Source organism: Marmota monax, unplaced genomic scaffold (assembly GCF_021218885.2).
Source record: "Marmota monax isolate L192 unplaced genomic scaffold, Marmota_monax_Labrador192_F-V1.1 WCK01_AAM20220418_F8-fsc00005, whole genome shotgun sequence".
Lineage (NCBI taxonomy): Eukaryota > Metazoa > Chordata > Mammalia > Rodentia > Sciuridae > Marmota > Marmota monax.
Window position 1 is genome coordinate 4225662 of NW_026692254.1, and position 27411 is coordinate 4253072.

Below are 27411 nucleotides of genomic sequence, written 5' to 3' on the forward strand. Positions count from 1 at the left end.
CGCCTCTTGCAGGCTCCTTTGCCGCAGCCCGGGTTACCACAGACGCGGTGAGCGCGCTCCGCCCACTGGGAACTGGGCAAATGATTGGCGGAAAAATCGGCCTCCTAGCAACCAGCCCCGCCCCTGTCACTGGGCGGAGAGACTGGTAGGAGCCTGGATCTCTAGTCCGAAGGCTTTACCGTAGATATCCAAGAATATGCCTTCCGAGAAATTGAAAAGTGCTAAGAGGTGACGTTGCTACTCGGAATAAGAGAACCAGGTTCTTTTGTTCGACAGGTATTGAAATTGTGCACAAGACTAAGACGCTATGTAGGCGCCGGCGAGTGGTGCGGAGCAGGCGCGGCTTGGCCGCCTCAAGCCGACAGACTAGCAAGGACCGGCTGCGACACGAGGAAGAAGGCCCCTCGCGCCCGGGCCTATGCTGTCTTCCGCGGTTACCGGTGTTCTGTGGTTAGTAATCCAGTGACTCCGTGTGTCTCTTTCTCCAGGGTTCAGGAACTGAGCCCTAATGGCGGAGGTGAAGGTGAAGGTGCAGCCGCCCGACGCGGATCCGGTCGAAATAGAAAACAGGTAAGCCAGAGAGGCTTGGTTCCCGGTTCCAGACCCCCCTTTCCTCCCGCAGAGGGGCGGTCATTTAGGCAACCGGATCCATTCTCCAGGACTCCTTGGGAGTGGACGGAGCAGGTTGAGTGAGCACGCGGGGAAGTAAAGTGCTGGATTCTGAATACCCTTCCCCAGGAGAACAGGACTTCAGAAGTTCCAGACGGGATTGACAGCTTGCAATGATGGGTATAACTGACTTTGCCCGGATGCTGTTTGGTGCACTACCTATGTTAAGGAAATCAGTGCTCTGAAAATAGACCTGCCTTTCCCCCCCCCCCCCCCGCAGTACTTGTGGATACATATTCTAATTCAGAATTGCTCCATCACTTAAGGGAACTTCTACAATAGAACGTTTGGGCCAAGTTAGGGTTCAGTTTGCGATTACAAAGCAACATTAACCCGAAAGGTTTAGAAGAAGTATTGAACTCAGGATTTTAGGGCATCTAAAGCTTTTTCCAATGTTATATACTCGATAACAGTGAATTCTACATTATCGCATAGTTTTAAGAGACCCTGACTTTTTTAAATTGTTATAAACAACGCATTTATTAATCCAAAAACAAGATCTGAACTTATTTGTAAGGGCTAATTATAAAAACAGGCACCGGTTATGATGAATTATCTTAACACTTCCTTATCACTTCCCAAAAGAAGTGCCCACATTTATTGGTAATCCACCAGTTGGACCAATTGAAAGTATGATGCCACCACAGCCAGGCATCCCACAGCAGCAAGGAATGAGACCCCCACACCCAATGCCACTTCATGGTCAGTATGGTGGTCAGAATCAAGCCATGCCAATTTACTTTCCTGGTGCTAAGCTTCTGTATGGGCAGGAACTGCCTGCCAGTGGTATCCTCTTACCAAGGTGGGCCTCCTCGACCTCCAGTGGGAATGAGACCTCCTGTAATGTCACTAGATGGCTGTTACTGATCTTGTTTCATCCAGTTTAATAGGTTTGGAGAGTAAACCTTTTCTCAACTTGTGCTATTTATATAGCCAAGCTTCTCTCCATGAGGCTTCATTGTGACTTTAACAAACATTATCTTCCCACATGCCAGAAACTATTGGACATTTATTTTACATGGGAAAAATTATTTGGAATAATATAGCAGGAACTTTTCCTGAAGTTGCAAAAAGTCTGCATTTGTTTCTTGCTTTCAGATTTACTACTTAATTTTGTTATACTTATTTCAGCTGAGAACATTGAAATCTCAGCTTTAATATTGTTTCTGTTTTTGTTAGACTTTTGTGCTAATTTAAAATTTATATCTGATGAAAAGAAGTGTTCCCCTTAAATAACACTAATAATGTAAATGTGTATTTAAAAAGCAACCTCATCATTTTTAAAATATATTTTTAGTTGTCAATAAAGGTCTATTGACAACTAAATTTGATTCTTCATGATACTGAAAATCAAACCTAGTGCCTCACACATGCCAGGCAAATGTGCTACTGCTGAGCCCCAGCCCCAGGCCCAGCCCAACTTCCTCAATTTTTAATATGCTTTGGTTCAAAATCGTCATACAAACTCAGAGTATCAGCCAAATGTGAATAAAGAAAAGGCACAATTTCAAACTATTGTGCTTGTACTTCTCTACCACTGCCTCTTGAAGCAGGTAAATATAAATGATATCATTAATACCTTTGTTTCTAGGATTATAGAACTGTGCCATCAATTTCCTCATGGAATCACAGACCAAGTAATTCAGAATGAAATGCCTCATATAGAAGCCCAACAACGGGCAGTGGCCATCAATAGACTGTTGTCCATGGTAAGGAGAATCCAACTAGCTAACATAATTATTTATATATTATGATTGTTATTACCTTCTATTAGTCTTGATGGTTAATTTTATGTTTACACTTGACTGGGAGATGGAATTCCTGGCTATCTTAGCTATACATTATTTCTGGGGGTGTTCTAGAAGAGATTAGCATTTGAATTGGTTAACTGAGGAAAGCACATGGTCCTCCCCAATGTGGATGGGCAGCATCCAGTCTTTGAGGGCCTGAATAGAAGAAAAAAAGTAGAAGAAGGTTGAATTTACTTGCCTGACTATTTGAACTGGGACATCAGTTTTCTCCTTCCCTCAGCACTTTTGGTACTTAGGCCTTCAGATTTGGATGGGGATCTATACCATTGTCTCTCTGGTTCTTAGACATTGATCTATACCACTGACTTTGTTGGGTGTTCAGCTTACAGAAGGCAGAGCATAGGACTTCTCAGTCTCTATAATCACACAAACGGATACCTTATAATAAATTTCTTTCTAGTGTGGGGCTGGGGATGTGGCTCAAGTGGTAGCGCGCTTGCCTGGCATGCGTGGGGCGCTGGGTTCGATCCTTAGCACCAGATAAAAATAAAATAAAGATGTTGTGTCCACCAAAAACTAAAAAAAAAAAAAAAAAAAAAAAAAAAAAAAAGTTAAAAAAATTCTCTCTCTCTCTCTCAAAAAAAAAAAAAAACAGAAAGTGTGCTAGGATTTATAACTAATAAGACTCCAAGCCAGGAAACAGCTCAGGCTGGCTGAATTGAGAGAAGAAATAATTACGTACCATTTTACAAGATGAACAAAATAAATGTATTCTTTAAAATATTTGTTTAGATGTTGATGGATCTTTATTTTATTCATTTATTTATATGTAGTGCTGAGATTCTAACCTAGTGCCTCACACATGCTAGGCAAGCACTCTACCTCTGAGCCATGACCCCAGCCCCTACATGTATTTTTTCAAACTGTTGTGTTTATTAACTTAGTTGGTATGTTAAGGGCACATAGGCATAGTCTGTTCTCAATGCCTGTTTACTTCCTGCTGCCAGTTTTGGACCATTTCCTATGAAATATCTCCCCTTTGATTTTCCTGTGAATCATCCCAGAGTCTATTCATTTAGAGTTTCACTCTCCACAGTATCACTCTGAAGTTTTCAGGAGGCAGAAGTAAGACCAGCTAAGTGCCAGCAGTCCAATTAAGGGCATCCTCTGCCCCCAGAGTCATTGCAGTGGGATTTTTCCATGAACCCGTTAGGCCTGCTCTTACCTATTGTTCTCCTTAAGAATGGAAGGCAGTGATACCATTCTTCTCCAACTTTACAAAAATACCCAGTTTGTGGTACTGCATGGTCCAAATTTCTGTCATCAAAACTCCCATTTCCTAAGAAGAGTTTCAGTTTGATTTTACTAGCAGCTAATTAAAAGTTCTGCACTAGGCCTCATGATTGATATGCTTTTTTAAATCTTCCAGCTTTGTGAGATTTGTAAGGGCTCTGGATATGGAGATTTGAGATCAGGTTTTGTTAAACCATTTCATTCAGCCTTCCAGCTCAGAGATTGGCAAGCTTTTTCTAAAAAGTGCTAAATAGTGTATCTTTAAGGATTTGTAAACCAAATGGTTTTTGTTACAATTACTCATCTCTGTCATTTTAACAAGAAGCAGCCGATGGACAATAACATAAACAACTGTGACCATGTTGCAATAAAAATTTATTTATTAAAAAAACAAACAAACAAACAAACAAGCAATGGACCAGATTGCTGATCTGTTTTAGCCCAAAGATAAAAGGGGTATTGTAATCTCTCATCATTTTACTATAGTAAAAATTTACAGTTCCAGGGAGAATTGTGAAAGGGATTCTGGTAATTTATGGCAGTAGATTATATTCCTTTTTATCATCTGACCTCCCTCTGCATTCTTTCTTTCTGAAGATCTTTCGAAGTACCTCCCTCTCTTACCACCTCTGCATCTGCTGCCTACTGCCAGTCCTGTTGGTTATAGGCTGTAGGCAGTGGTAGAGCTATTGAAGTATTTTGAGCAAACACATGATTATTAATAATCACTGTTGATCTTAGCTCTTAATCAGTGCTCAAACTTGAACCCCATCTTCATTCCTATTACTCCTACCTGTGTTCAGGCTCTTGGATTTTACCTGGGCTTTTGCAGTAGCATCTTAACTGGCTTCTCTGACTTCACCTGCCTGAGAGCAGCCAGTCTGATCTGCCTTAAATGTAAGTCTGACCCATTTACTCTCCTGCCTCAAATCTGTCAACACTAGAGATTCAAGTCCAAATTCCTGAGCTTGACAACACTGAACTCCTGTCTTCTTCATCAGGCTTATCTCCTCTACCACATTGCCTCAAAGTTAGTTGTCAGAGGAAACAGATTGTTTTTGATTTGCTGCCACATCAAGCTGTTTCATGCCTCACAACCTTGACTCATGCTGTCCTCCTTGCTTTCTTCACACACTATCTTCTGTTACCCTTTAGGACTGAGATCTGCCATTGTCTAGGAAGTCACCCACATCTCTACATTAGGCCATAGCCTTTTCTCTGAGAGACTGTCCACTTTTAACTCTTCCTTCTTTTCTTCCTCCTTTCCCTTCACTGTCTTTCTTTTGCAGTGCTGGGAAGCACTTTCTTATACATGCTAGGCAAACATTTTACCACTGAGCTATATATCCTCAGCCCTTTTTATTTTTTATTTTGAGACAGGGTCTCATCAAGTACCTATACTGGCCTTGAACTTGTAAACCTTCTGCCTCAGCCTCCTGAGACTTCTTACTTCTTTCTTCATGCCAGCTAGATAGTTTTGATGTTAGTTGTGTTTCCCTTTTTGAATTTCTGTTTGTTGCATAGGGTGTGTGTCTCAATGGTAGAGGCCTTGTCTAGTATGCCTAAGGGCCCTAGGTTTAGTCCCCAGAAAAACATACTCACACACAAAGAATTTATCCCCCCAAATAGTTATCATAACATCTAGCACAGTATGGATGTTCAGTAAATGTTTATAGGTTGAGTAGACAACTGAATGGAGCCTCCAAATAACTTTGTGGTCCTGCTTTGCCACTTATTGGGATTGGGGGAGGGAGGGAAGGTGTGTGAAGTTCATCCAGTATGTAAGTCAGTTTTCAAGTTCAAGTTAATCTTTCCAGTCTTAACAACTCAGAAATGGGACCCCCACAGCCATGGTTTCCCAGAACTGCCAGAAACTCAATAGTGTAATCATCTGGGTTCTCCTAAAGTTAAACCCATGGAAATTCAGAAGAATGACAGCATGCTTTATTTTTGCTTCATTATATAGAAATAATACAACTACGGATCTTTCATTCATTGGTTGACCTTCCTACCCAGCTTTCATATAACACAATAAAAATCATGCATAGCAGTAAATGTCACTGTTAACTTTATAATTTATTTTGTCATTGTACTGTAGGCTATTGATGCATGTTTAACCTTATCAGAACTTTTTATACAAATTATATTTCATTTTTATGTATGCTATAATTTGGATTTATTTGGATTTGAATATGGAATTTAATTTATTGTTCTAAAGCTGTTTTTAAAATATTCTTCACACAGAAAATAGTGTTGATATTTTGAAATATTTTGAGATGAATCTATTTGAAAAATACATTGGGGTTAGCAATGTAGCTTAGTGGTAGAGAGATTGCCTAGCATACTTATACGTGGCCTTTTGTCAAAACCTAAGTCTCACTTGGTGTGGTGGTACACACCTTTAATCATAGCAACTGGAGAGGATAAGGCAGAAGGATTGCAGGTTTGAGGCCAGCCTCAGCAACCTAGCAAAACCCTGTCCCAAACAATAAAAAGGGCTGGGAGTGTTGCCCAGTGGTAAAGCACCCTGGGTTCAATCCCCAGTACCAAAAACAAACAAACAAACCTTAAGTCTCAAATGAGAAACTAAAAATTAAATGGGGAAGATAGAGTATTTTACTCTATAATAAACAAAAACATTAAAGAATGCATTAAAATACGAATGGGATCCTACTAAGTTATACTCCATGTATGTATAATATGTCAAAATACAAACACTCTACTGTTATATATATCTAAAAAGAACCAATAAAATAAAAAATAAATAAAATTTGGAATTCATTAAAAAAAGACTGCATTAACATCTGTCACTGTATTTTATGTATAAATATATGTGTATGTCTGTAAAATAATTGACTCCTACTTTCTATTAAAAAACTATCATTAGGGTCAGTTGGATCTCTTAAGGAGCAATACAGGCCTTTTATACAGAATAAAGGACTCTCAGAATGCTGGGTAAGCAACTTTTTTTTTTTTTTAATTTTAAGAAAGTAAATATTGCAAAAATACTGTGTGTGTCAGAAAAAAAAAAAAAGCTAATACAAAATTGTATAATGTAATCCTGTCCTGCATATCATCCCTATTTCCTATCATATTTTCCATTTCCCAGAATAACCACTCCTAATAACTTGGTATATATCTTTCCTTCTAACTGTATATAAGTACTCATAGTGATTATATATTTATATATAATCTTTTTCTTTTTCTTTTTTCCTTTTTTTTTTTTTTAATAAAATTGGGATCTCACTATCCATACTGTTTTGTAACTTGTTTTTTTCACTTACCATATCTTGGACATCTTTTCATGTTGATACATACAGCTCTGTCTCATTCTTTTTAAGGTAAGCCCTTCTTTTTGGTAAATAAGTCAATGTGATGACTTTGTCTGCTAATTCATTTAAGTAGTCATATAGATTATTAGATGTCTTATACCCCTTTGCTTTTTAAATTCTGCTTTATTCCCCTACAGTAAAATGAAGGGATCAGACAACCAAGAAAAACTAGTATATCAAATTATAGAGGATGCAGGAAATAAAGGTAAGCATGTGAAGGATGAAACAGAAAAAACATTTGTCTTTTGGGTTACATGTAGGATTGAGATTCTGGCTTCTGGGTAGAGCTTAGTCTATAGAGTATAATGCCATGTGTGTAAAAAGTAGAGGAAATGAATAGAATATGCACTTATGACACATATATGCTTGAAGGACACCCTCTGAATTCTGAGCCACATGAATGAATTATCTATGCAAAACTTGTCTTTTACATTTTTAGCTATATGATGGTTCTTAATCTGTTTTATGTTGTTACAGACTGGGAAATTTTTTAAAGAAATTTATTTCTTATAATTCAGGAGGCTGAGAAGTTCCAAGTCCAAGGGCTACATTTAGTTAGAGCCTTTTTGCTGATGGAAATTCTTCATAGAATCCCAAGGTAACACAGGGGATCACATGATTGGACAGGAAGTTACCCAGAGAGAGCTACATTTATAATAGTCCCTCACTCAGTAGCCCATTGATCCATGAAAAATGACCCAATTACCTCCCAGAGGTCCCACCTCTCAAATATTATTAACGCATGACTTGGGGGATTAAATTTCCAACCCATGAAATTTGGGGCAGGACACATGTGAGCCTGAGTTTCTTCATCTTATCTGTAAATTGAGAGAGAGAGAATTTTTTAATATTTATTTTTCAGTTTTCGGTGGACACAACATCTTTATTTTATTTTATGTGGTGCTGAGGATCGAACCCAGTGCCATGCACATGTCAAGCGGGCGCATTACCACTTGAGCCACATCCCCAGTCCCATTGAGTCTTTGATAGTAGCTTGCAGATTTCCTTTCCACATATAATATTTATTTCCTTCTTTTAATTATGACTTTACACAATAGGCTTTTAGTGTTTTTGAGAACCATAGACTTTATGTTTCTACTTTATAAATACAGTATTGCATAAATAATGGATGTATATGCATGGAGGTGCTCAGCTAAAAGTTTTTTTTTTTTTTTCCTCCCAATTGAGGATGGCAGTTGACCCTCTGACCCAAGTATAAGTTTGTTATTCACATTTATAGTCTAGAATGAAAATATCAGGAGACAGAGATTGGGGTGCAGGAAGGGATGAAAGAGATGACATAAGTTAATTTAATAACATTTATGTTTTTGGTCTTTCATTACAAAAATGTCCTTTTCATATGCCTTTAAGAAGGTACCTGCATGGGAGTCTAAGAAGTTTCCAGTTATACTATAAAGAATAGGACTTATTGCTGGGCATAGTGGAGCATGCCTGTAATCCCAGCAATTTGGGAGGCTGAGGCAGGAGGATCCCAAGTTCAAAGCCAGCCTCAGCAATTGGCAAAACCCTAAGCAATTTAGCATACCTTTTCTCAAAAAATAAAAAGATAAAAAGGGCTGGGTATGTGACTCAGTGGTTAAGCACCTCTGGGTTCAATATCCCTAGTATCAAAAGAAAGAAAAAAGAAAAGAATATTACTTATTTATTGTTTTGCATAATTTTGTATTTTTTTTTAAATCCAGGGTTGTGTTTTTGTTCATTTTTATCTTAAAACAGTTACGTAAAACATTTTGTTAAAGGATGTACTATAACTTTATTTTGGTAGTTTTGGAATGAGATATATATGATAGGAGTAGAAACAAAAAGCCATAAACACCATAGTGCAACTTATTTTATTTTACTTTCTTATAGGAATATGGAGCAGAGATATTCGATATAAAAGTAACTTACCATTAACAGAAATCAACAAAATTCTAAAGAATTTGGAAAGTAAAAAGCTTATCAAAGCTGTTAAGTCTGTAGCAGTAAGTAGTTTTTTCTTTCCCTAAATATTCATTTAAATATGTTGTTCCAAGTATGTTTCAAGTTTTTATTCTTTAAGCTATATTGTGATTTAAAACAACTCAGGAGACTGAGGCAGGAGGATTGTGAGTTGAAAGCCAGCTTTAGCAACGGCGAGGCACTAAGTAACTCAGTGAGACCCTCCTGTCTTAATAAAAATACAAACTGGAGCTGGGGATGGGGATGTGGCTCAGTGGTTGAGTACCCCTGAGTTCAATCCCCAGTACCAAAAGAACAAAAAAAAAAAAAAAAAAGGAAGGGGGAGGAGGGAGGACAGGGATATCTGTAAAACTAAAAGCGAAGAAAGTGTACATGAGAACTGTACTTGAGTTGATGCAATTTTTTCCCATGAGGATTCTGGCTAATCATTCTGATACTACCATACATAGTGTATTAGAATTGAATATGTATATAAATGATGGGGGGTGTTGGCTGCGATGCAATTCTGACACAGGTTAAAGACACAGTCCCCGTCAGCCCTCCAAGAGTATCTTCATTTGAGACACCAGTTGTAAGTTCAGGTCTCCGCAGGCCACCCACACTCTGACCGACTGGCTACAAATTTAGGGGCTCCAAAGACTCCCTCAGATTCAGTAATTTGCTAGAATACTCATGGAATTCAAGAAAGTGCTGTACTTACCATTACAGTTATGTAGGCTACAAAGAACCAGCCAATTGAAGATAAACATAGGGCAAGGACTGGGAGGATTCCAAAATGAAAAAATTTCCATATTTTCCGGGAATATCACCCTCCAAGCACATTGATGTATGGTTACCAAGGAAATTCATCCAAGCATTGATATTCAGAATTTTCACTGGAGTTTTGTTATATTGGTCTGATGAATTGAATGCTTGATGTGACTGAATTCAAGCTTTAGCCCTGCTCCCCTTCTAAAAGATTAGATTGATGTCACATGGCTCAAAGTTCCAACCTTCTAAATCATGTAGTTGGGCTTTCCAGCGTGGAAAGCTCCCATTCAGGGGTTCATCAAAAGTCACCTTGTTAGCATAAAACCAGGTATGGTCCAAGGGACCAGTAAATAACAAGGAAATATCTTATTGGGAAATTTAAAAATGTAGTGGTTACTTCCCAGGAATCAAGAGACAAAAATATTCTACTGCCAGGTATAACTAAAAAGAACCAAAAAAAAAAAAAAAAAGTGAGAGACAAAGGCTAACCAAATTCTTTATTAAATAACAGTGAGATTCAGATTTCTTAGTGTTGGAGTGGAAATGGAAAGTTGGAAAGTTAGAGCTAAGTGCAAGGCAGTCCATGTGGTAGTGGTTTAGTGTTGGAGACATCATTATGAACTCATGTTTAATGTAAATGGTTACATACAGAAATACTCATTATAGGTATGTATACATACAGGGGTTACAAATCTTGCTCTGTCAGCTAAGAGGGTTTGGAAGTAATGGCACCTCAGTAGCAAATTAATGGTTTCTGATAGCATTTTCCAATAAAGTGACCCAAGACTTCCTGGAGTAGTGGTTGATTCTAGGATGAAGACAGGAAATATACAAGATGATCCTGACATCTTATAGCACCAGAAAGTAAGAAGTGTAAAACACTTATACAATGATTGGGGTATGTCAAAGGGATTCAGAAACCAACTGAAAAGTTTCCAATGCTCAAAGCTAGAAAAATTGGAATAACAGTAGTATTGGATTGTAATTCAAATTACAAAATAAATATTCATGAGTCCAAACTAATGTAAGTGTTTAAGAAATTGTCACAATTGCCGGGCATGGTGGCACATACTTGTAATCCCAGTGGCTCAGGAGGCTGAGGCAAGAGTTTGAGTTCAAAGCCAGCTTCAGCAATGGCAAGGTGCTAAGCAACTCAGTGAGACTCTGTCTCTAAATAAATTACAAAATAAGGCTAGTGATGGGGCTCAGTGGTTGAGTGCCTCTGAGTTCAATCCCCTTTACCACCCCCCCCCCCAAAAAAAAAGAAAGAAAGAAATTGTCACAATCAAAAGAAGCCTAAGGAGAGATGGCAACTGCTTGTGATATGGTGTCCTGAATTGGGAGCAGAAAATGGACATTAGGGAAAAACCAATGAAATATGAATAAAAAATGGACTTTAGTTAATGATATATCAACCTGGGTATGGTGGCATGTTCCTATAACCTCAGCTACAAGTGCGAGTGTTCCTTGCACTTCCCAGCTACCTGGGAAGCTGAAGTGGGAAGATCTCTTGAGCCCAAGAGTAATAGACCATCATGGGCAACAAAGTGGGACCCTGTCTTCAAAAAAAAATTTATATCAATATTGGTTCATTAATTGTGAAAAGTGCATCATACTAATACATGTTAATAATAGGGATGTTAATAATAGGGAAAATAGTATGAATTATACAGCAACTCTACTATCTTTGTAATAATTCTGCATATCTAAAAGTTTGCTAAAATATAAAGTTTACTTTTTTAAAATTTAATTTTTAGAAACTGTTATCATACATGAACTGTGCATATTCTTTCCTAGGCCTCCAAAAAGAAAGTATATATGCTCTATAACCTGCAGCCGGACCGGTCTGTGACTGGTGGAGCCTGGTACAGTGACCAGGATTTTGAATCTGAATTTGTAGAAGTACTTAACCAACAGTGTTTTAAATTCCTACAAACCAAGGTGAGGCATAATTGAGGAAACATCACCACAAGTTATGTTTTAAAAAAGTTTCTTCATAAAGGATGTTTAATCTTATATACTACATTTTATAAGATTGAAAAGAACTGAAGTTGGTTATTTTTAGTAAACAAATGTGTTCTACTGTTGGTTTGACTCAGTATAAATTGCATTCAGAAAGTGCTTACTACATTCTTGCTTAGATCTCTTATATTCCAATCCCTATAGGCAGAAACAGCACGAGAAAGCAAACAGAATCCAATGATACAAAGAAATAGTTCATTTGCTTCTTCACATGAAGTATGGAAATATATCTGTGAACTGGGAATAAGCAAGGTCAGAACTTTCTTATCTTTTTATATAAAATTTATTCTTCATCACAAAGATATAATGTACAGTGTATACCAAGCATTATTTGACCAGGTCCCTTTTTCAGGTAATAGCTGTGAACATTCTGCTGAATCTACATTGAGAAAACATTGTCCTAAGCTTTAGGTAAAGGCAGTCATTCCCATTGGACATTGCTTAAACCATTCTTGAGTTTGGGACATAGAGTATCCAAGTACAGGTCTAGTGGTGCATTTCACCATCCAGAGTCATAAATTTATTCTAACAAGTTCTTCACCTTTGCAGAAACAGTTTAGCATATGTGCAAAACCTCAATCATGACATCAGTTATCATTTATTGGTATTCTTTGCTGCTTACGTGGCACTTGTTTTTTTGGGGGGGTTGGGTTGGGAGGGTACTGGGAATTAAACCCAGGGCCTTGTGCGTGCTAGGCAAGCACCCTACCACTGAGCTACAGCCCAGCCCCTGAAGTAGCACTTGGACAAGTCATTTTCATTTTCTGGACAACAGATTTCTAATTTATAAAGAACTAGAAACTTTGCAAGCATATTAAGAATCTTCATAAAATTCTTGCCAAAGAAATGTTTCTTTAGGGTGGTGAAGACTTCAGAAGTGTCAGACTCAGTCTGAGGTTAGACTTTTGTCCCTAGCATTTCAGGGGTTTGTGCTAACTTGGAGCATCGTTCACCCTCCTTGTGCTTTCCATTACTCCCCTCCAGCACAGTGCTTCGCCATTTCACCAAGGAATTGTGACTCTTTACTGTTTATAACCCCTCCAAAAAGATGTCTTCTTATCCTTTATGCATCCCTTCTAATTTATCTCTTTTTTTTTTCCAGGTAGAGTTGTCCATGGAGGACATTGAAACCATCTTGAATACTCTTATTTATGATGGGAAAGTGGAGATGACTATCATTGCTGCAAAAGAAGGCACAGTTGGCAGTGTAGACGGACATATGAAACTGTACAGGGCAGTCAATCCAATCATCCCACCCACAGGTTTAGTCCGAGCACCCTGCGGGCTCTGCCCAGTAAGTTAAAGTGACTTCACTTTACTGCCGGGTGTAAATGTCACAGAGCAAGCACTCCAGTTTTCCCATACTATTTAGAGTTGACCAAGAGCTGTTCAAACCTTCATGCAACCTTGATGAACAGACCTTTAATGAACAAACTTTGCCTTACATTCTTTCTTGGAATAACCAGGTTAAGGACATTTGCATTTCTTCTCTTGGCCCTGAAATAGACACTTTTTTTTTTTTTTTTTGATGAGGGCTAATCATTTCATCTAGGGAGGGAAATGAAATTTGTTGAGAATCTACCACTGGCCCAGCATGTTCTTAATGATTTTCATTTTGTGGTCTCATTTAATCCTCCTTATGTCCTGAGAGCAAATAGTGTTATTTCCCCCTTAAGAGCAAGGGAATTTAGGCTTCAGAAGACCTAAAAGCAACAATTTAGAAGCAACTGTCAGAATTCAAACCCCAAAATGATGTATTTTTCCCCATATGTCCTAGCACTTTGGTTTATTCATTCCCAGGTGGGTTTTGAGCACTAACTGTATGCTACAGGTACTGAGGCTACAACAGAGCAAGAGACACTCCCAAGTCCTCATAGATTTATATTCTCAGATTGCTAGTCTGTGCTATATTTCATTTTACTGGCCCTTGTCTATATGCCCAAGCTTACTCTGTCCTGATTTTAACTCATAGATAAAAGACTAACATTGGGAATTCTGTTTAGCACCCTTCACAAGAAGGAAGATAGCTAAACATGAAGCATTCAGTTAGACTAAACTAAGTCATTCATAGTATAGGACTCTCTTCTTGCATTTCTGTTTCCTCCTGGTAGCCTTTTACTCAGTGGGCAGGTAAACATAATCATTTTAATGCATCAGTAAAAGGCCTCCCTTTAAACTATGTTCAGAAAGCAGTTCTATTATAATACGGTGTTAAATATACCCCTAATCCTGTTCAATTTTAAAAGTTGAGAAAAATATTGTTTTAAATAGTGGTTGGGTCATAGATATTTTTAAAAATTCAGTTTGAATATAAACTTTTTCTTTTTTTTTTAAGGTTTTTGATGACTGCCATGAAGGTGGTGAGATTTCACCATCTAACTGTATTTACATGACAGAATGGCTCGAATTTTGATGGAGAATGATAAACTCTACTGACATTATACAAATGAAGTTGCTTGGAGACCAAATAATTTAATTCATGATGGAACATCAAATTTCCTTGAAAGCAGATTCACAGTAAATGGATACAGACTTGCTGCTATGAAAACCTGTTTTTTTATTTATAAAGACTAAATTTATATTGGTAGAAAGGCCATTAGAATATGAAACAGATGAGGTTAGTAGTGAAATCTGTTCTTCTGTAAATTAAAAAATTGAAGCCCTGGAGAACAACATCTTTTGAAGTTTTCAAGACTTTTGATGGATCAAGGAAAAAGAAACAACAAACCCTTATTTGCCAAGTACTATGGAAATAGCTAGAGCACAAATATATTCATTTTAAAGTTGTTTATTAAGGTCTTCGTTAAAAATTTTTTATGTCTGGCTCATTACCACCATTTTTGTTTCCTGTTTTCTCAGTAGTTTCATTGAGAAGAAATTAAAAATGGTGAAGACAGGAACAGCACAAGAGTATATGAAATCTTGAAGAAGCATTAAGTGAGGGAGAGTAGGACATTCCTTTTCTACACACTATTGATTCCTTCCTATATCAGTAATATTCTTTTGAAGGATTATGCTACCATACCTCAAACCCAAAGGATGAATATTGTCAAGGATGTTTCAGTGTGTAAATATTATCATTTTCATCATAAAGGGAATATTTTCACTTTTCCTTTGTCTTACAGGCTTCATTATGTGGCTCAAGTGTATTCTTCACCAGAATTTCCCTGGATTCTTATATGATGTCTACAGTGTTTATGTGCCTGAACTCTCCCATCCCTGCAGATTCAGATGTTAAAATCTAATGCACAATGTGATGGTATTTGAGGCCTTTGGAAAATAATAGTTTGAGGATGGAGTACTCAAGAAGGGAATGTGTGCCCTTTTAAAAGAACCTAGAGAGCTCTTATTGTACCTTCTGCCCTGTGAGTACACAGGGAGAAGACAATCATTGGTGAACCAGGAAGTGGTCCTCACCAGACACCAAATTTGCCAGTGCCTTGATCTTGGACATCTCGGGCTACAGAATTGTGAGAAATAAATTTGTTGTTGATAAAACAAAAGTCTGTAGTATTCTATATAGCACACAGAAGGGATTAAGACAGTGTGTATCCATTTAACTAGAACTGAAACAAACAAACAAAAAAAACCATTGCCTTCCATTCATACTTTATTTTGAGGGTGATGGGGACAGTTCTTACCCTGTTTTAGATTTGTTTCTTTTCCTTACTGTTCTAAAACTCATAGTGTCACATAATCAAAAAGCCACTACTGTGTAACTGTCTTGAGATCTATTAGCACTCCTGGTTCTATTCATCAGTATAGAAAAGTATAGTCGTCCAATGTAGAAAACTCTAGGTTATTTGATGTGTTGTTGCAAGGAAGGTAGATATACAGCTTTTTAGGATCTCAGCGGTTGTGTTTCACTTTGTGAAACACAGGCCAGACCCACAGAACCAACAACCTAAGGGAATTCACACACAGCTCCTCTTGCAGGCCTAATTCTAACACAAGTTTGGAGATGTTCTAAGGGGACAAGATTAGACTAGTTATTTTAAAATAAATAGTAAAATTCATTTCAGTATTCAGTTTTTATCATATAAATTCTGTGGCCAGCTCCATAAAATTCACATTTAATGACAGGAATTCCTTATAATAAAAACCATTCATGTATTGGATGAATATAAGCTATAAAAAGATCTGGAAGCCTGAAACTACAGAGGATTTTTCTTCTAGTGAGAGTTGGAATGGTAAGAATAATGTCTGTCCTCCTTGGAACTTACCTATCAAAGAGACACTAGTCTTATTTAATAAGAAAACTGAATTTGGATGAGAGTAAAAATGGGGAGATGGAACCAATTTGTGTTTTAAATGTAGATTTCACAATGTGTCTTAATAGCCAGTGATTGATTTTTAAAATTTACAACTAGTGTCTAAAAAAGTATTTCCTGCCTTGTCAAAATAAAGAGACCCTTTAAACTTATTTTGCTATAGTTTGTATTTTATTCTGAATATTAACTGAAGGAAAAACAGACAATAATTTTAAAATACAGCACCTCAGATATATATTCAATGGATTAATTATTCTACAGAGATAACCTGGGACCAAAACATGATAAACTCATGACAATATCAAAAAATTAAATTTGTAAATAAAGTCCTCTAATACTTAGTTGATTTCCTGTAAGAACAATTAAGTTCCTTACTACTAGGTTTTAGATATTTGCTCACCTGGGGATAGATGACTCCTCAGACTTCCAAGGAAGTCTCTGTTTAATAATGATTTATGGATTATCAGATTCTGAGATTCCATGATTTTATGGTTTTTAATGAATTAAATATAGATTCTCATATGAAACTTGGATTCAGTTTGGCAATGAACAAAATTTAAAGTTACTACTTGATGGTAATCAACTAAGGAAAGTAATCAAAACAAGTAATTTTGGGACTTAGAATGTAGCTCAGTGGGAAAGCACTTCCCTAGCATGTTTGAGGCCCCAAGTTTGATTCCTAGCACCACATCACACAAAAATAATTTCAATGAAGTCACTTTTACTTTGAACTATTAGAGGTGGGTGAAGAAAGCCCTAGACTAGTGCTGACCATTAGTTTTCTATGATGGAAATATTCTATAGTTGCTATCCCATAACAATCACTAGCCACTTATGGCTGGTGAACACTTGAAATTTGGCTTGTGTGACTGAAGAACTGAATTTTTCATATTTCAACTACTGTTGTTACTGCTCATACTGGGCAGCAGAGCTCAATAGTCATATGTCTAACTTAATTGCTCTTATAGGAATAAAGAATATTCCCCAACTGTATACATTTGGGGGTTTTCCCCCATGGAGGAAGAGGAAAACATTGTAAACTGATGTTATAAAAATAAGTGTTTAAAGAAAGAAAGGACTTTAGAAAACAAGACAGTAATAAAATACTATTTCCAAATAATTCAAATAGAATCAATCTTTGATTATAGGTTTGATCTATTCAACTGCTGAATCTAATCATCTTTTTACTAGCTTGACAAATAAGTTATTTTAAATCTTATTTATTTTAATGATTAAAGTAATACATATAAAGTGTTACAAATTCAAATAGCCACCTGGTGAATAAAGGAAAATGAGGACATCTACTACACTACCTACCAAATTCCCTTCTCCCAAAGATAATTGTTGTCAAAAGTTTAGAATGTCTTCTCTGACTTTTTTCTATGTCTAAGTACATGTAGAAACTAAAACCTTTTCAGGTTAAAATAATGGTTCTTGAATCCCTTCAGGAATAAACAATGTGGGAAATCATATTTCTGCATCAAATTCAAGCTCTCTAACATAGAGTGTAAATTCACAGAAATTGTGTTAGGCAATACTTAGGCATTATAATAGCCAGAAAATGTTGAGAAATGAAAAAAGGGTTTCTTTGTGGTTGTGGGTTTTTGTTGTTTGTTTTTCATTTTTTATTTTTTTTTAAGTTGAAGATGTACACAATACCTTTGTTTCATTTATTTTTATGTGATGCTGAGGATAGAACCCAGTGCCTTCCACGAGCTAGGCAAGCACTCTACCACTAAGCTACAATCCAGCCCGTTTGTTCTGAGGGAGTAGGATCAGAAGAAAAATCTTGGAATGATGCTTGAAAGAGATCTTTAGGAAGTCAAAAGGTTGAACTCTACATAACCATACTTGGAATAAGACTTTGTAACAAAATCCATATTGTTCCCATGTTCTTCATCCTTTAAGATTATGTTTGTTGTTGTGTTTTTTACTTATGTTTTTCTTGTGCTTTGTAGAGAATCATCTGTGTCACTTGGCTAATGGATGACTTGGATTCTATCTTGTAATATTTTAAAATTTTTTGGTTTACAGTGTTGTTGCCAACTAACATAATCCATATGGAAAATGATGCATATATATTACATATATATTACATTCCCTAAATTTTAAAAAACTAAGATTTTTTTTCCTCAAAATGTCAGTCGGCTGAGCACAGTGGTACATGCCAGTAATCCCAGCAATTCAGGAGCTGAGGCAGGAGGATCACAAGTTTGAGGCTAGCCTGGGCAACTTGGCAAACCCTATCTCAAAAAATAAAAAAGGAAGGGTGTTGCTCAGTGGCAAAGCACCCCTGGGTTCAATTCCCAGTAACAACAACAACAACAAAAAATTAAAATTGGCAACACCTTGTCAATTTCCTCAAGGCAACAATTCAGAAAGGACATGAGCTCTCCACATGACCCTGATCTTACCAGTCTTGTCTTACAAAAATTCGTCACCTTTGCTGATATACAGATAGCCTGTGCTCCTGCTCCCAGCAAGACTCAGGGAGATCTTTGACCCGGCATCCTTATGTGTTGGTCTCTCAACCTGTCTGAAGGACCAAGGGGCAGTGGGTAATGGCAGTGGTAAAGGCCCAAGTTTTATTTGAGTCATTTACTCCCTCTTTACAATATTCAGAGCTGACTGAAATACAAGTTAGTGTGTTGAGCTCTAAGCCAACACTCTGGACCTTTAGTCATATTTTCTCTCTCCAATAAAACAGAAAAGTTTTATTTTCAAAGAGGAAAAGAATACTATTTTATAACATATACGAAAATCTATTTAGTTTTAATCTGGACTGAGAATCAGGACACCTGGTTTCCATTTCTGACTTTGGGTCTTTGGATCAATAAGGATGGAACTACCTGTAGGTCCCCAACCAAATAGGGGGGAAAAAGAAAAAAAAAAACCCTGCAGTTCATAGCAATTTGGGAAGATTTAGATACTACAGAAAATGGAAATGTTGTCTGTAACTCAGTGTGATGTTGAAACTTGTATTTGTTTTTCAGGCACTTTTGGAACTAAACTGGATGTTTTATATCTAGTTATTGTCTGATAATGGAAGTTATTACTCTGCTCCTATATGGGAATACAAAACAGCAAGCACCAGATTATGCTGGTACTTTCAGCACAGACTTTACCACATTGATCAGTTCATGAAACTCTGTGTTCTGAAAGTGGCCGCGATCAGTGAATTTGTACAATTTGGCTTCCAACTTATCTGCCACTTCTTGTTGTTCCTTCCAGGGAAGGAAAGGATCATCAGTGGAGCCAAACTGCACAATGTGAGGGCAGTTGGCCTTGATCTTCTCCCACTGCCAGGGACGGTTGAAGTATCCTATGGGGGGAAAAATAACCTGTCAATGCCCATGAATAATCTCCATTTCAGACATTCTGGAATATCCAGTGGAGACCCTTACAGAGACACAAAGGATCAGGAACCATGGATGAATGAGAAGCACTTTTTCTTTTTTTTCCTAGACCTGCAAGGCTTTCAGATCATAGAGGGAGTAAATGACTCAAATAAAACCAGCCCTCTCAGAGTTTTGGTTGTAAAGAGGTCTATTACCTTTCAAACTGCCTTACATCAAAAGATAGGTGATAAATCTTTCTCATATGCTATTAGATTTCCTTCCTCCATCCCTCTGTTTCATTTACTCAATTTAAATGTTTTTTCAATTTAGCCTATCTGAAAGAGTACTATTTTATAGTCTGAACAAGTAACCCTGTCTAGAAGGACTTTTGGGATTTCTGCCTTCAGACTTACCACTTGCACGCTCATTTTCATCCCCCAAATCTGATGTGTATGCTGACACTAATATAATAGCATATACTCGATGTGTTTCTGCATATCTGGAAAGAGAAAAATTATGTCAGCTAATATATAAAATCTGATTAACAAAAAATCAATAAGCCATACATGTATGATTGCACAAATAGTATGTCTCTACACCATGTACAACCAGAGAATTGAAATGTTGCACTCCATTTGTGTATTATGAATTGAAATGCATTCTGCTATCATGCACAATTAATTAATTTTAGAACAACAACAACAACCAAAGTCAACAAGCCACCTAACTCATTTGATTACAGGAAGCATGCTATTGCAGTTGTTTGAAAAATAGCAAGGAAATTGTAGGACAAGCCCAACCCTGGCTGCTTGATGAACTCCTCCTCATTTCTCAAGAAAATTCAAAGCTCTGATGTGTGCGTTCATTCACCTTTAATATGCATTGGTATTGTTTTTTTTCCCCAGATCTGCATATTCCCCGCTAATCCCCAGAGGATCTGATTCAGGGAGTTGGGGATAAATGCCCAGGAATCTGTACTTTAAGGGATGATATCTCCCCCAACCCAGATGACTCTAATGCAAGTGATATATGAACCATATCTTAAGAAACACAGCCTATATGAGAAATGTACCTCTATTATCACACTTTCCACATTGCATTATATTATTCATTTGTTATGTATTACATCTTTGTTCCCCATTAAACTGCCAGCTCCTTAAAAGGAAGCTTGAACATTGTTGATCTGTCTCTGGTACCTAGTATAGTGCCCAGCAAGTAGATACCCAGTTAACTATCTTTAGATAGTACCATTACTCAGCAAAGACTTGGCTAAGGAAAGAGGTGGAATAGGAATTGTTTGAAGATGTTTCTGTGGCACAAAACTTTTAAGGTTGGTATTTTGTTCCTTGGTATAAACTTTTCCTCCCAACTGTTTATTTTTAAAAATATAAAACCCATAGAAAAGCTGAAAGAACAAGAAAAAGCTAAATTCATTGCATTTTTTACATTTCACCCTTACTTTACAATGTATTTCTCAAGAACAAGATCTTATATAGCTGCAGTACCACTATTATACCCAATTAACATTGATAAAGTAATTATCTATATTCATTTTCTCCTAACTGTACCAAAAATATCCTTTAAAACTATTTTACATTCCTAGATAATCAAGGATCTTGCATTGCATTTTATTTTCATGACTCCTAAGTCACTTTTAAATCTTTCGTTTTAAATGACATTGTTCAGTAAGATTTTAGACCAGCTGTACACTATTCCCTAATCTGATTTTGTTTTCCCATAACTAGACTGAGATTCAATATTCTTGGTCATGTGTCCTTCCAACTTCATCCTTCCAGGGACACATGATGTCAGTCTGTCTCATTATTGGTGAGGTTAAGTCTAATCACTTGTTTAAGGTGACATCCACCAGCCGTCTCCATTATTATAAAAGCACAATTTCCCCTTTGTGATGAATAAGTAATATAGGGTGGTTCTCTATAAATTGTGTCAGTTTCCTTTCTCCTATAACCTTATGCTGACAGTTTGGGCATCCATTTTTCCCCTTGCCTCCCTTAATTTCAGAATATAATTCTTATGAGGTTGTTGACAATCCTGCAATAAATTCAGAGGTCATTAGAAGAAGGCACATCTTTATAGCCTGTGGCTTAAGAAAAATTCAGTTGACCTTGAATTTGGACAGATTTCAGCAACAAAGGAATCTCTTCACTTTCTAGGCACCCCTGGCAGCTTGTTAACATCTTATACTATATTTGTACCACTATTTCATTTCACTAAAAAGCATTATTATTCCTGCAGTTTTGATCATTATGGCTAATCGGTTATGAAATTTGGCAAGATTTCCTAATGTGGTTCATGTGATATCCTGAGTGATTGCTTGGGGCAAGTGGCTGTACAAATAAAAACTATTGTCCTCTGTCATCCAGTTTAAGAAACTGCCTGATAGGCTACTCAGTCAGCTAAGTCTCTGCCCCTAAGGTGAAGGGAGAAATGTGATGTCCTAGTGGACAGCACCAGGGATATACCCACAAATTCTAAGGACTGGGAGGTTGCAGGTAGGTAGGGGGTAACAGCCCCAACCCTCTAAGAAATACTTATTAAGCATCTACCATATACAAGGTTCTCCTCTAAGCAGTGAGGTATCAATGTCAGAGTTACAAGGGCTTACATTCTGTTGGCAAGAAATAAACAGATGTCAGATGATGAAAAGGCTACAGATAATAGGCTATAGGAGGACAGGAGCCAGAAGGTGAGGATGCTGTTTCATACACAGTGATTGAAAAGACATTACCATAAGCAGACGTTCAAGCAGACTGAAAGAGGAAGAGAAAGCCATACAGATAACTAGGAGCAGTGTCCCAAGAAGAAAAACAAGAGCAAGTGTTTGCTGATGACATAAAAGATTAAAAAATAGAAAAACAACAACAAAACTCCACCAGAAGACTTCTAGAGCTTATAAATGAATTTAGCAAAGTAGCAGGACACAAGATCAACACCCATAAATCAATAGCTTTCCTATACTCCAAAAGTGATTTGATTGAGGAAGAAATCAATCAGGAAAACCATAATCTAAAAAACAAACAAACAAAAAAAACCTTGGCATTAATATTATGAAGGAGGTAAAAAAGCTCTACAATGAAAATTATAGAACACTGAAGAAAGGAACTGTAGAAAACCTTAGAAGATGAAAAGACAACCCATGTTCTTGGATAGGCAGAATTAATATTGTCAAAATGGCCATACCACCAAAAGCAAAATATAGATTCAAAGCAATCCCAATCAAAATACCAATAATATTCTTCACAGAATTAGAAAAAACAATTCTAAAATTCATTTGGAAGAATAAGAGAGCCAAAATATCCAAAGCAATACTAAGCAAGAAAAGTGAAGCAAGAGGCAGGCACCTCAATACCGGATCTGAAATTATACGACAGAGCTGTAGTAACAAAAACAGTGAGGTATTAGCACCAAAATAGACATAAAGACCAATGGAATAGAATAGAAGACATAGAGAAAAGCCCATAAACCTATAGTTGTCTGATATTTGACAAGGATGCCAAAAATATATCTTGGAGAAAAGACAGCCTTTTTAACAAATGGTGCTGCAAAAACTGGATAGGTGTATGTAGAAAAATGAAATTAGATCCCTATCTTTTACCCTGCACAAAACTCTAATCAAAATGGATCAAAGACTTAAGAATTAGACCAGAAACCTTATAACTTCTAGAAGAAAACATAGGGTCAGCACTCCATTATATAGGTGCTGGCACAGACTTCCTTAACAAGACCCCCAAAGCATAAGAAAGAAAACTGACAATCAGTAAGTGAGATGCCATCAAACTAAAAAGCTTCTACACAGCTAAGGAAACAAGAGCTCGAAGAGAGAGCCAACAGAATGGGAGAAAATCTTGGCCAGCGACTCCTCCAATAGGGGATTAATATCCAGAATATACAAAGAATTCAAAAAACTTAATACCCAAAATACATACATACATACATACATACATATATACCCAATCAATAAATGGGCAAAAGAATTAAACAGGAACTTCTCAATAGAAGAAACACAATAGGCCAATAAATACATGAAAAACTGTTCAACATCTCTAGCAATCAGGGAAATGCCAATCAAAACTACGCTAAGATTTCATCTTACTCCAGTCAGAATAGCAATGATAAAGAATACGAACAACAAGCCCGGCACAATGGCACACACCTATAATCACAGCAGCTCAGGAGGCTGAGACAGGAGGATCTCATATTCATAGCCAGCCTCAACTTAGCAAGGCCCTAAGCAACTCAGTGAGACCATGTCTCAAAATAAAAATACAAAATAGGGCTGGGGATGTGGCTCAGTGGTCAAGTGCCCCTGAGTTAAACCCTGGTACCAAAAACAAAAAGCAAAAAACAAACAACAACAAAAAAAAAAACAAAGAACAATAAATGCTGGTGTAATTGTGGGGAGAAAGGATACTTATACATCATGGGTGGGACTGCAGACTAGTACAACCACTCTGGAAAGCAGTTTGGAGATTCATCAAAAAACTAGGGATGGAATCACCATATGACCTCACTATCTGACTCCTGGGTATTTTCCAGATGTAAAATCAGCATACTTCAGAAACATAGCCACATCAGTGTTTATAGCAGCAGAATTTACAATAGCTAAATTATGGAAGCAACCCAGATGCCCATCAATAGATGAATGGATCAAGAAATTGTGGTATTTCTACACAATGGAGTTCTACTTAGCCATAAAAAGAATGAAATTATGGCATTTGCCAGTAAATGGATAGAAATAGAGAATATCATGCAAAGTGAAATTAGTCATATTCAGAAACTCAATGGTTGAATGTTTTCTCTTATATTCAGAAGCTAGAGTAAAATAAAGGAAAGGGGAGGGAAGGATAAGATTTATATAAAGAACCAATCCAATACAAAATAATAGAGGAGGAAAAGGAAGTCTAGTAGAGGAAGAAGAAGGGGAGGGGAAGGGCAGGAGGGAAAAGGGGAGATCATGAACTAATAAATTTCTGTGCATGTATGAATTTGGATGAAACCAACTGCTTATGTATAACCATAAATCTCTAATTGAAAAAAAAAAGCAAAAGAAAACCAAGAGCAAGATAAAGAAGGTATGTACTTGGCATGTTCCAGGAGCTGCAATGAGGTCAGTATACCTGGTTGAGAGGAGAAAGGGTGGCAAAGACATCAGAGGTAAGTGACAGGAAGCTGCTGGGGTTTGGAGCCACTCAGATTTTAAGTCTCACTGCATCCCCATAAGTATTTTTTTTCAAGCCATTAACAAAACTAAGAAGGAATAAAGATAGGTTATGTTACTACTTTTGAGGTCAGCACTATTTCCTCTGTAATGGAAACCTAAGGTATATACAGGTATTTCCCAAGGAAGTATGGCTGGAACTCATGACGGGGCTGGCAGTTCAACAAAGATCTCACCTCATGGCTGCAATGGCCCCAGAACTGTGGCCTATGATGATGGTCCTCTCATCACAGTGTAGCTCTGTCTCCATGAAAGGCAGCCAGATACTCTCTCGAGCTGTAACTAAGATTCAAGGTAAAGAAAGAGTCTGTGATTGGATAGGGACAGTCTCAATCTAATGTCACCCCATCTTTCTAACATACAACCATTTAGCAGTTCACAGCTTTTAAACTACATGATCTCAATAGAAAATGGGCTATTTTAACTGAGCCCATGATGTGTGTGATGTGAACTAAAATGCTCAAATCCATTGTTTTGTTAAATAGTTTTGCTTTTGTTTTTACCATGTTATGTTTAAAGAACACTGAAGAAATAATAAAATATAACTGAAACTTTAAACTTTCAAGCTTAATAAAAATATTCTTAAAGATTCACATACATACATATTCTTTTTTTCCTGAAACAAGTCATAGATATACTCAGAACAAAAGGGACAATATTACTTATTTTTTAATATTAGGGTCTCAAATAGAGGCTGTAAAATTTTATCATGTTTCTGTCTCATATGGAATACCCACAAATTTTGCCTGAATGTAGACTTATAGAAGAGAAAATTAAGTTACAAAATTCAAAATTAAAATTTTACCATGCCCAGGTTATTTTCTAGATCCTTACTAGAAATTTCCATGGTTTTTGGTTTACACCCTTCTCCCCAAGCTACTTGCTTTATTCAAAACACACACACACACACACACACAAACACACCCCTTTGGTTTCTCTACTATGATATACCTGTTCTCTTCCCCACAAAATGGTAAGATCTAAAACCAACAAGATAATGCTATTTAAAAAGAAGTTTAAAACTTACTTGGGTCAGGCATGTTTTTAGCCAGACACTGGAAACCAGGTATCTATGATATGAGGGGGGTAAAAAAAAAAGCTATAATTAAAATCTTAATTGCAACTAATATTTTCAAATAACAAAAAAAAGACACGTGATATGATCTTCATCAATTCAATAAGTGTTTGCTTATATTATGGAATAAAGTGGTTAAATAATGCTACAGAATTACATATGAATACACATCCTTCTTCATAAACTCCATCTAACCAGCTCTGTAGATCTCTACAGAAATAGACCTATATCTGCATTTGCACATCTGTATTTATCTCTAAGGTCTATATCTATAGAGAAGGCTTAAATGAATGTGTTCTACACAGATTGAGCTGGAGCCAAACAAATTGTGCCCCAGGTTGAAGGTAAAACATGGTACGGAAATATGATACAGAAAGTTGGATATCACATCCTCTTGAACAGCTCCAGCCCTGACCCTCCAGCCCTGGTTTGTAGCTCTGCCTGTGGCTTTCTGCCACAACCCAGAAATTCTATTCCAGAGACCTTCTATTCTTCTGAATTTATTTACTCTATTGAATTTCTCTGAAATTCTATTCTAGAGGTCAACTCAGGAAACAATCTTACTGCTGGATTATGGAAGAGGATTTAAAAACAGTCAAAATGTGCAAGACATTTTGCACAGTAGAATACCGTTTTCACAAAGAAGCCAAACAATATGGTTTTTAAAGAATACATGAGTTTTAAAAATAATTTTCAAGGGTTGGGGATGTGGCTCAAGCGGTAGCGCGCTCACACCACATACAAACTAAGATGCTGTGTCCGCTGAAACCTAAAAAATAAATACTAAAAAGTTCTCTCTCTCACTCTCTCTTAAAAAAAATTGAAAAGTCTATTTAAAAAAAATAATAATAATTTTCAAAAAGAAAAGCAAATGAGGGCTGGGGTTGTGGCTCAGTGGTCGAGCGCTCGCCTAGCACGTGCGGGGCCCCAGGTTCGATCCTCAGCACCACATAAAAATGGATAAATAAAGATACTCCGTCCAACTAAAAAATAAATATTAAAATATAAAATGAATATTAAATATTAAATAAATATTAAAATATTAAATAAAATATTTTTTTAAGAAAAATGAATTTCAGGATGGCAGAGGGATGGAACGACAGGCATATAAATCATTTAGAAGATAGTTTGGTGATACATTATATTAAGCTTCATAATTTACACACATATGTCCTTATTATATATTGATTTTTTTTAACTGGAAGCAGGACGCAATAAAGAGATGTAAAATTACTTGGGAAGTCTCAAATTTGAACTATCAACAGATGGGGAGGGATGGGGGTTTGGTTTCTTTAATTTTAAATGCTTCCTTTTACTCTAAAAACTGAGCTCTAAGAAGTCTTTGCCAACCAAAATCTTGACCACTAGTTCTAGAGTTTGACAGAGGGCAGCAAAGGGGAGGAATAAAACACTCAGGGCTTTCCTGGAGGTGGGGTGGATATATATTTAAACTTCAGTCCTGTGTCTCCTCACTCCCTCCTCTCTGCTCCAGGCTGACTTTCCAGAGCAGAGAGGCATATATATGTATCTTACCTGCTCCAGCCCCCTTTTCACCCAGCCATACCAGCCGTGGGTGGCCACATCCCCATCTCCATTCCCAGGAACAATCACTGCCTTGTTAGGAGAAGCCATGAGTGCAGAGAGGCCAGAGACTACCAGTAGCAAGCTGGTTGTGCTGTCCTCAGAGCCAAGACTGCATCCGGCCAGGA

General features: G+C 37.1%; 3 protein-coding genes across 8 annotated transcripts in view; 1 reads left to right on the plus strand and 2 right to left on the minus strand.

Annotated features, from left to right (window-relative positions):
• Positions 1-139, minus strand: part of Dzank1 (double zinc ribbon and ankyrin repeat domains 1) — an 80327-nt gene extending 80188 nt beyond the window's left edge. For both annotated transcript variants that reach the window (XM_058576385.1, XM_046434716.2), the window contains exon 1: positions 1-139. The gene's annotated coding sequence lies outside the window, so the exon portion shown is untranslated.
• On the plus strand, positions 140-16202 carry Polr3f (RNA polymerase III subunit F). Of its 5 annotated transcripts, none has more exons than XM_046434770.2 (11): positions 140-276; positions 489-570; positions 2261-2378; positions 6601-6668; positions 7034-7054; positions 7183-7250; positions 8918-9030; positions 11555-11698; positions 11924-12031; positions 12882-13073; positions 14115-16202. In XM_046434770.2, exons 2-11 carry the CDS (start codon positions 509-511, stop codon positions 14190-14192), a joined length of 972 nt encoding a protein of 323 aa, XP_046290726.1. In that variant the 5' UTR covers positions 140-276; positions 489-508; the 3' UTR covers positions 14193-16202. The 5 variants fall into 5 exon arrangements, with proteins under 5 accessions (XP_046290726.1, XP_046290734.1, XP_046290717.1 ...); XM_046434778.2 differs by having other exon boundaries at positions 210-228; XM_046434761.2 differs by lacking the exon at positions 140-276 and having other exon boundaries at positions 294-570.
• On the minus strand, positions 16200-27411 carry Rbbp9 (RB binding protein 9, serine hydrolase). The gene is made up of 5 exons (XM_046434810.2): positions 27236-27411; positions 25655-25697; positions 24804-24909; positions 19802-19887; positions 16200-19372 (listed from the first exon to the last, which is right to left on the minus strand). Exons 1-5 carry the CDS (start codon positions 27332-27334, stop codon positions 19146-19148), a joined length of 561 nt encoding a protein of 186 aa, XP_046290766.1. The 5' UTR covers positions 27335-27411; the 3' UTR covers positions 16200-19145.

What these genes read in the sequence shown, in the direction of transcription:
- Polr3f (XM_046434770.2), top strand. Translation starts at nt 509, where the DNA reads ATGGCGGAGGTGAAGGTGAAGGTGCAGCCGCCCGACGCGGATCCGGTC. An exon ending in TCAATAGACTGTTGTCCATG is followed by an intron (nt 2,379 to 6,600) that starts GTAAGGAGAATC and finishes AACTATCATTAG; the next exon opens with GGTCAGTTGGATCTCTTAAG. An exon ending in AAGCTGTTAAGTCTGTAGCA is followed by an intron (nt 9,031 to 11,554) that starts GTAAGTAGTTTT and finishes ATTCTTTCCTAG; the next exon opens with GCCTCCAAAAAGAAAGTATA.
- Rbbp9 (XM_046434810.2), bottom strand. Translation starts at nt 27,334, where the DNA reads ATGGCTTCTCCTAACAAGGCAGTGATTGTTCCTGGGAATGGAGATGGG. An exon ending in TGAAAAGGGGGCTGGAGCAG is followed by an intron (nt 25,698 to 27,235) that starts GTAAGATACATA and finishes CTCATATCATAG; the next exon opens with ATACCTGGTTTCCAGTGTCT. An exon ending in TGAAAATGAGCGTGCAAGTG is followed by an intron (nt 19,373 to 19,801) that starts GTAAGTCTGAAG and finishes TTCCCCCCATAG; the next exon opens with GATACTTCAACCGTCCCTGG.